The sequence below is a fragment of the Cryptomeria japonica genome, chromosome 5, assembly GCF_030272615.1.
Source record: "Cryptomeria japonica chromosome 5, Sugi_1.0, whole genome shotgun sequence".
NCBI lineage: Eukaryota > Viridiplantae > Streptophyta > Pinopsida > Cupressales > Cupressaceae > Cryptomeria > Cryptomeria japonica.
Genome location: NC_081409.1, coordinates 176,592,970 through 176,601,414, shown reverse-complemented (window position 1 = coordinate 176,601,414; position 8,445 = coordinate 176,592,970). Strand labels below are relative to the sequence as shown.

At 32.3% G+C, this 8,445-nt stretch overlaps 1 protein-coding gene across 1 annotated transcript; it reads right to left on the bottom strand.

Moving 5' to 3' along the window:
* Window positions 1-4,052: 4,052 nt before the first annotated feature.
* On the bottom strand, window positions 4,053-7,435 carry LOC131043450 (beta-carotene isomerase D27, chloroplastic). The gene is made up of 7 exons (XM_057976647.2): window positions 7,112-7,435; window positions 6,086-6,225; window positions 5,884-5,976; window positions 5,706-5,770; window positions 4,767-4,873; window positions 4,560-4,652; window positions 4,053-4,441 (listed from the first exon to the last, which is right to left on the bottom strand). The coding sequence occupies exons 1-7, from the start codon at window positions 7,383-7,385 to the stop codon at window positions 4,386-4,388; spliced, it is 828 nt and encodes a 275-aa protein (XP_057832630.2). The 5' UTR covers window positions 7,386-7,435; the 3' UTR covers window positions 4,053-4,385.
* Between the last annotated feature and the right edge of the window lie 1,010 nt (window positions 7,436-8,445).

Below are 8,445 nucleotides of genomic sequence, written 5' to 3'. Positions count from 1 at the left end.
TGCTATGATACATACCATAAATGCTACCCTACATACTGGGGGTGCTAACCTACAAACTAGAAGCCCTGGACTGTTTCAGAGGCCCTAAAAAGTCAGTTTTGAGCCTTGTTTGGTGTCTTTTTGGGTTTTGTGTTTTCTCTAGAGGCATGTGTAGATTTTGATGACATTATCAGAGTTTTCATTGATGTATTTTATCATTCATGATGTTTCTTGTGATCTGATAAGAGGATTGATGCCTTACTGTCGAGTTGTTTCATGTGTGAAGTATTGCTCCTATGAGAGGGAGAATACCTCATTATTGAGGGATTGATTGTATGACTCTAGTGGGATGTGCTATACCTCATTGTAGAGGATTTGATATAGATTTGGTTTCACTTTTGGATTGCATTCATGATTGGCTTTTCCTTGTGCATTGATTTGGTGAAGGCTCTCTTCGATGTGTATGGCCGAATGTGCTCTATTATGGTTGGATTGTACTCAGTATGTTATGATTGTTTCTATATCATTTGTAAAGCCTCATGATGTTGTATTATGTTCTTTAGATGTATGTTTCACCCTAAGTCCTAGGAGAATGGTTAGGGAGAGTGGGCTTCCATGAGTTTGCCGAGGTCACGTGGAATGGACTGTTAGGATTCCTTGTGTTGTGGAGCCGGGGTCTAGACCGTCTAGATAGCTCATTGGAGGTTATTTGTAATGATCAAGTGATAACATAATAAACTAATCATAGGTGGGTTGGGTAGAATTAATTCATCTTAATAAGATAAGTAATGTCTATGTGGTTTCCCATCTCATGGATGGATTGCCAATGTAGTCGGAGTGAGGTGGTAGATTTGGTAACCAGATAGACCAAACTCCCTTGATATCCTCAAAGGTTGAGATGGTTCCACATATGTATCACAGATGCTGGGACTGAGTTATAGGATATTATTTGATAGCATGTGATGACACTCTTCGCTACATGTAAGTCCTAGTTCCTTAAGCGTTGAGTTGTTGTGAACCCTCTGGAGGTCTTATGTTTATGATTGGATTTACCTAGGCTTTGTGTTGTGATGTGATTCATTTTTAGTGGTTGTCATGTTGAGTCCCTTGGTTGTTAGGTGTCAGCCTAGGTCTTGAGTGTGATTTGGAACCCCATGTCATCTCCTAGCTCAGGGGTGGTTGCTTTTTGGGTCCACATGGTCGGGTGGTTTGATGCCTTCTTCCATTGAGATGCTTTTCATTGGATGCTTGAGTGCATGTATATGGATTCTTGGTTTCTTCATTATGTGGATATTCTCTTGGAGCTGATTTCTATGTACTTGGAATAAGGAAACATTGTATCATGATGAATTGTATATGTAAAAGAGATTATGTATCTTTGTATTATGTATCTTCATGTATTTATAAATAAAAATTGAAATAGGATATGATATAGTGGTTTAGGAGAAGTTTTCATTGGTCATTCTTTGACGTATTGGATATTCATCTTGTAATATGAGTTTGATGCTAGTTCTATGTGGAAAAAGAAATGAGCTAGCATATATGAATTTTTGTTGTATTTGAATTCATGAAATGGAATCGTGATGTGTAATGCTATGGATTGCATGATAGAAAGAATAGTAATTGTTTTGAATCATATTTGAGTAAATAGGAGTTGCCTAGATGAATTGGTTAAATAGATCTATGATGTTTTGTGATAAATGGAAGTAGGAATATTAGGAACATTTGGATAGTATTTCAAGATGAGTCTAAGGAAATGCTATGTGAAAGAATGATGGTTATGTGTTAATGTTTATCCTAGTAGCATGGAAAGTAAATGATTAGTTGAATAATAGAATATGATGATGTTTTAGAAGGATAAGTTATGTATTGGAAAAATGTCAAGTAGTGACATTGAGATACCTTAGGGAATGGTTATGTTAGTAAGAGCTTACTTAGAGATATGTTGATGTTTAAATGAATTATTCCACTTGCATAATATTATTATATGGTTATGTTTATGTTGGTATATGTGATCTTGTATATAGTTAATGTTGTATTTAATGTATGTAAATGATAACGTAGAAGTAATGGATGTTTAAAAAAAAATTTATCTCCTTTTGCTAGTGCATTTTAGATTATTTCTCTAGGGTATTTTGGTGGGTGTTACATAAGTTTAGGTCAAGTTATGCTTGTCATACACAAGGGGTTTTCAAAACAACAATTATTCCCAATAAAAAATTAACATAAAAAAATCCATAAAAAACTACAAAAAATATCCTCATCAATCTTCAATGTGTTACAAATCTTTTCCCAAAAGATAACTTTCATTTAGGTCAAATTATGCTTGCCATACACGGACATGGTATGGTCCTGAAAAAAATGACTTTTAAATAGTGGTTTTGAGAAATGTCTACTGAAACTTAATCTGTATCATTTGAGAGTTAAAATAAATTACATATTTAGAAACTTGACTTCCAACATTACATTTCATATTACTAACTTTTTTTAAGATTCATTTTTTAAGTGCTTCAAATTTTTAGGTCAATTGGGGTGAATTTTGAAAAACATGGAATACATTTCCACTTTTTTGTCAAAAAGTGGCCTCAACTTCTTACACACACCTTTAAGTTTGAAAGGGGGGAAATAACAATTCTTTGGATGGGAAAAATATATTTTGAATTTAAAGGGTAGTACTACGTGTGACTCTATGTGTGACTCAGACAAGTGTGGAGTATAGTAGTGTTCAAGGTGGGCATACAATTAAGAAGGGCCATGAGAAGGTGTTAAGAAGTGATGCAAGCTTGGTTTTAGGTGTGGAGCATATAATCAAGGTAAATTAATTCTCCAATAGTACATAATAATTACAACTCATAGTTATAAACAAAGGCATCAAATCAAAAGTAAAACAAAAGAAAAATTACAGAATATACAATTATTTTATCTCTACAGATAAACAAAACTTTGTTGTTAACCTTTTTATAATTTAGATTCAAGTCTAGATTATCTTTTTTATCTAAAATTTATCATCAAACATTTCTAGTATTATTATGAAAGATTTATCCATAAACCTATTATCAATCTTGTAGCTTAATGATTTAGATTATTTCTTAATAGGTAGAAAGCATTCCCTAAACATGGCAATTTATATCTTTTTTTATCTAAAATTTATCATCAAACATTTCTAGTATTATTATGAAAGATTTATCCATAAACCAATTATCAATCTTGTAGCTTAATGATTTAGATTATTTCTTAATAGGTAGAAAGCATTCCCTAAACATGGCAATTTATATCTTAAGAAGATATGTTTCTAATAACCACTTTGCATGACTGACCTTTTCTTATTCAAATAATCCGATGTCATAACTTAAATGTCTATGGAGAAGGGTGATACAAACTGTCAACACTTCATTACTTTTTCTTTGACGAGTTTGTCTTTGTTTCGAACTCTCTCTCTCTCCTAGACTTTTAGAATATACCTTTGTAATTACTTTTTCATTGATGAGTTTGTCATTATTTCAAACTCTATCTCTCTCCTAGACTTTTAGAATATACCTTTGTAATTACTTTTTCATTGACGAGTTTGTCACTATTTCAAACTCTATCTCTCCCAGACTTTTAGAATATAACTTTGCATCACCCATCTTTTTTAAATTATTTATTATTATATATTTAATTAAATAAAATCTTGATTAAACCTTATTCATTAAATAAGAAAGATAATTTAAGTTCACTAATATACATATCAGTTTTTATAATGAAAAAATATATTACATATATTCAAAAAAAAATAAAAATAGAAGAATCCAGAATCAAATGAATCAAATGAACTGAGCCCAAGAGCTATATTAGATTCACATGGTCCGAGAACCAAATAACCAAAATAACAGTAAAAAAGGCAAAACCTGAAGAGCAGAGATACATAAAAAAAAATCAACAGGTTAGGTGAGAACAATGCCAACATTTTCGCTTTATTTCTTTCCTTATAACAAATGTTGTACAGCGTTGAATATACCACTACGAGGAATTGCACTGATATCATTTTGCTTTTATAAATGTAAATCCATAAGAGATGGCAGAAAAACATGTGAGCCCTTATGTTCATTTGAATTTAATTGAGCTTGTCCAGATAACCTTTAACATTTTTTTAATCTAGTGATTATTCTCTAATAACTCTGAGCAAGTACGTAATTTGAGACATTGACAAGGAAGTGGAGCTAAAAAAATAGGTTAGCACTTGCCATTAAAGAATAATTCAAGCATTAAAAAATGTCTGGTATCTACCTAAAACTATGGAACTTAACGAAGAAAAAACCAAGAAAATTTAAAATCACTGTACATCAAGAGAATATATGGGCTTGTTTTATGTGATCTCTCTGATGCAGACCATTTAAAAAATTCTGGACCTTGAAAGAGCAAAGAAATCATGGGGTCGTCTTGAGCTCTGCACAGTTGTCTGTATGTGGCTTCTTTAACTTACCTGAATGATAACATGTGAATGTTAGATTCTCATTATCTTTCAGGCTCTTTTGGTTATGGAAAATTATGAAGATTCAAGAACAATGGTGTTGCTGGAATCATGAAATATAAGTACTTACAGAGATTATAGCAGGGTTGTCTAAAAGCTGGATCCTCTTCGATGGGTGGTGGGATTTTTCCAAATACTATTTCACAACTCATGTCATCAAAATCTGCCATTCAAAACAGACTTTACTGTGAAAGTTTCTAAAAATACCATGAAACAAAAAATTTGGAAGGAAAAAGTTATGGATATAGATATAAATACATGAATAAGAGATCCTTACTGGGAGTAAGAGTCATTGGTGTTCCAAGATATTGTCCAATGAAACGCTGTGAGGGGATTTTGCATTGATTTGTACAAACTCCAACACAGTTGGAGCTCTCCAAGATTCTACAATCAGCATTGAAGTTCATATGAGAATTCCATGGAGGAGGAGGAGGAGGTTTTACTTTGTGAAAATCAGACTACTTTAGCTGATACCCACCAAGAAACTAATAGTTTGGCTTGGTGGGTGATAATGCCTACCAATCAATGTGGGGTAAATTATATGAGGTTTATGGTAGACCAATGATGTAGGAGGGAGAGGAAGATAAGTTTGGCCTATAAAAGGGAGATGAAGGATGTGAGCAATAAAAATTTTTTTGGAGGTTTATGGTAGATCAATGATGTAGGAGGGAGAGGAAGATAAAGGATGCGAGCAATAGTAAAGCATTATGTGGTTAGGTTGGGATATAAAGTTCTCAAGTTTTGACATTGATTGTCAATGGGTGTGATTTTTAGGTTACTGGAAGAGTTTAAAGAGTTGATATGTTGTGATCAATACATAGATTATTTGTATAGAGATAGTCTTATCTTAATACAAACAAACAATATATTGATTGTTTATAAATAGAATGAGTGGCCTACGCTAATAATTAAATCAACCTTTACAAAATTTAGAATAAATTAAAACCTTCTTTTGATTTTAATGGTAAATGTTGTAGCTGTTTTGGAATGCCTATCTCAAATTGGTGTCAAATATTATGATTATATCATCTCAAAACCCACAATTGTTTTTTCTTACATCCTACAAAATATTCTTGACGGTTCATATTGGCAAGCACAAAAATCATAAGAGAAACTATATATGTAGTTGGATTACTATAACATAGAAAATTATATTTCCTTGTCAGAATGAACTACACTTTCATTTTTCTATGAGCTTCTTCTAACCGAAGGTTACCTGCATTTTTTCAAATACACTGTGGTTTTTTCCTTAGACCCATCTACATTTTCTGTTTGCCTGACCTGAAAAACAAAATATATCAAATTTTCATACATTAGCTTTCATTCATATACAAGATGCAACAGCAATATATTCATGAGCCAATAGCCATATAAAATATATGGAAGCATTCAACCTCACAATCTCCGACAAGCCACTTAAAAAGTATTGGAGTAGAAGCAGCAAAGTATTGCGAGGTGGATTTTGAAGGTCTTAGAATAACTCGAGCCTGCTCATCAATCACAACCACAATTTACTGTAATTCATGGCTGAAATAAAAATTGAACTATATAAAGAGGGGCTCTAAAAGAATATAACAATCCTGCATAATTACTCACAAAAGCCAAGATGAAATCTGGAACAGCCTGGTGCAGTGCATGGGAAATTAGCTCTCGTTGTACAACAGGGCTAAAACTTTGAGAAACCTTTGAAATAACATCGATAAGACCTTCATAACCAACCATATCTGTACTAATACCTGCAAAATACCCCCCAAAATACCATTCAAATAAAATTTATAAACATTAGAAATAAAAGTATTCTTTGTTTGCAGTAAAGAGTATATTGAATTGTTAAGGTGTGGTGCCAGATTCAAAGCCCCACTGGGCCCCTTGTCATGATTCTGTGCAAGGGGTTGGGTTCTAGTAAACCCATTTTTAAATTGCTAGATGCCATCAAGCTTTTGCAATATCATAAGGCTTATTTTGATGATGGTAGTCTATATTTGAATTCCCTTATATGCCATGAGACTTTTATAGGGTTTGATTTCACAAGGGCTGTGCTAGTTCTTATTAAAAATCTTAGCTCTTTATCATTCTAATGATAGATCATGGAGTGTGATCCAAAATGTTTCAAAAAACATACACAGTCTAATCTAAAAGAGCATCAAATAATGTCTGAATAACCTTTACTCTTACTAACCTTAAGACTCCATTTGTGCACTTGATAAATCTGAAGGAAAAACTCTAATGCAGCAATCTAAGGTGTGAATTGGTTTTGAAAGGACTGAAAACTTCATATATAAGAAAGGATAGGTCAAAGCAACATAACAAGTTTTCAGATGGAACATATATAATACAACCTCAGAGAAGATCAAACACAACTACAACTACAACTACAACCATATTGCTAACACATTAAATAGTATCTAATGTCAGACCCTACCCTATTCAATTTCACACCCTTAACTCTGATCTATATTTGAGAGACAGATTCAGAAAGACCTTCATTATTCCTAATATAAAATCTCCCATGATTACAATACTGGCTGCCTAAAGATTATATCTAACAAATACAGGCAAAATTTAAGAATATTGTCCAATTCTAGAGAGAGGGAGAAAAGAAGAAGAGTTACATTTAGTTACCTGTTGATTCTTGCACACAATGGCATAGATAGTTGATAGCCATTTTTTCAATCCAATTGTCCTTGTACTCAGTTTTCTTCACTATGGGTGCACTTACTATTTTCTGAGAAGAGTTGGTCAATACACAATAAACCTTCCTTCTGGACTTAATTGAATTCATGCTATTTCTGGACCCCATGAATTTTACAGAAGCTTCTATTGGCCCTGAGGAGCACTTGGGCACTTTCAGAGACTTCATTCCTGTACACCTGAGACTAAGAGAGCCAGCCTCCATGGTGTATTGAACCCTCAGATTGTTCAAACCCAAACTCCAAATTTGTACTGAAGCACTTTTCTATTTTAAGGAAGCCCATTAAGGATAGAGAAGTCTTCCTTCATAATAGACAAAAGGCCGGTTGATCATTTAGTGCAGCATCTTATTTTCCTATGCTCAATGGGTCTATTTTCAATGAACATCAAAATTTAAAAAAAATACAACATTTCTGACTCCTGTCAATTACCATAGTCCAAAACAGAACAAATATTATATTACGTTTTCTAACACAGCTGTTATTAGCTAATCTATCTAACATATTACCCACATGGATAAAACCTATATTGTCTTGAGTTCTGTTTTGTTAAATTAATATAATATATTTCTCTACATTATAAATATCTATATTATCTCTTCTTATGTTTGTTTCATTTCAACTTAACATTGAAATTGATAACTTTTCTTAAAACTTCAAAGAATATGGAAAACATTTATTTTGTTAGATTTAACAGTTCTAATTTTTTTTTTTTTATTTCAATTAAACTTAGAATATTCTATTAAAAATATAAAAAAATTTCTCCTGTCAATGTTTAAGTCACTCTGATCTGTCATATAAGCAAAAGATTCTACCTCAAAAACTAAAAAAACCTTTCATGCCAATGAGTTTTTTATTTAAGCTGAGGAATCCAATTACACTAGATAAAACTAATTTGCTGTTGACCTATTTTTTCCCTTCTGTTCAACAGTATTTTCTGGACTGTAAAAATTCCACATTGAACAAGACAAGGCATGGTGGGATTTCCAAACAAAGAATTCCAAATTGAATAAGACAATATAAACAAAGCATATAATCATGATTATTTAGATTAACACAATGTCATTATTATGTATTGATTTAGGCAAGCCGCTCATCTACGATGCAAGTTTTGTTGTTACTGAGAAAGTTGTCAACAAAATATTTTGTACGATGAATTAGAAAAGAAAAAGTTTGTTTGGTGTGTAAGTTTAGTACGTATTCATTTAATAGAATACTGTATCAAGATATAAAAGAAATGAATTGATGTAATGTCCATATTGTATA

Coding starts and splice junctions, on each gene's coding strand:
- LOC131043450 (XM_057976647.2), bottom strand. CDS start 7,385: ATGGAGGCTGGCTCTCTTAGTCTCAGGTGTACAGGAATGAAGTCTCTG. Junction 6,226..7,111: donor TTGTGTGCAAGAATCAACAG/GTAACTAAATGT, acceptor GGTATTTTGCAG/GTATTAGTACAGATATGGTT. Junction 4,874..5,705: donor GTGTATTTGAAAAAATGCAG/GTAACCTTCGGT, acceptor TGCTGATTGTAG/AATCTTGGAGAGCTCCAACT.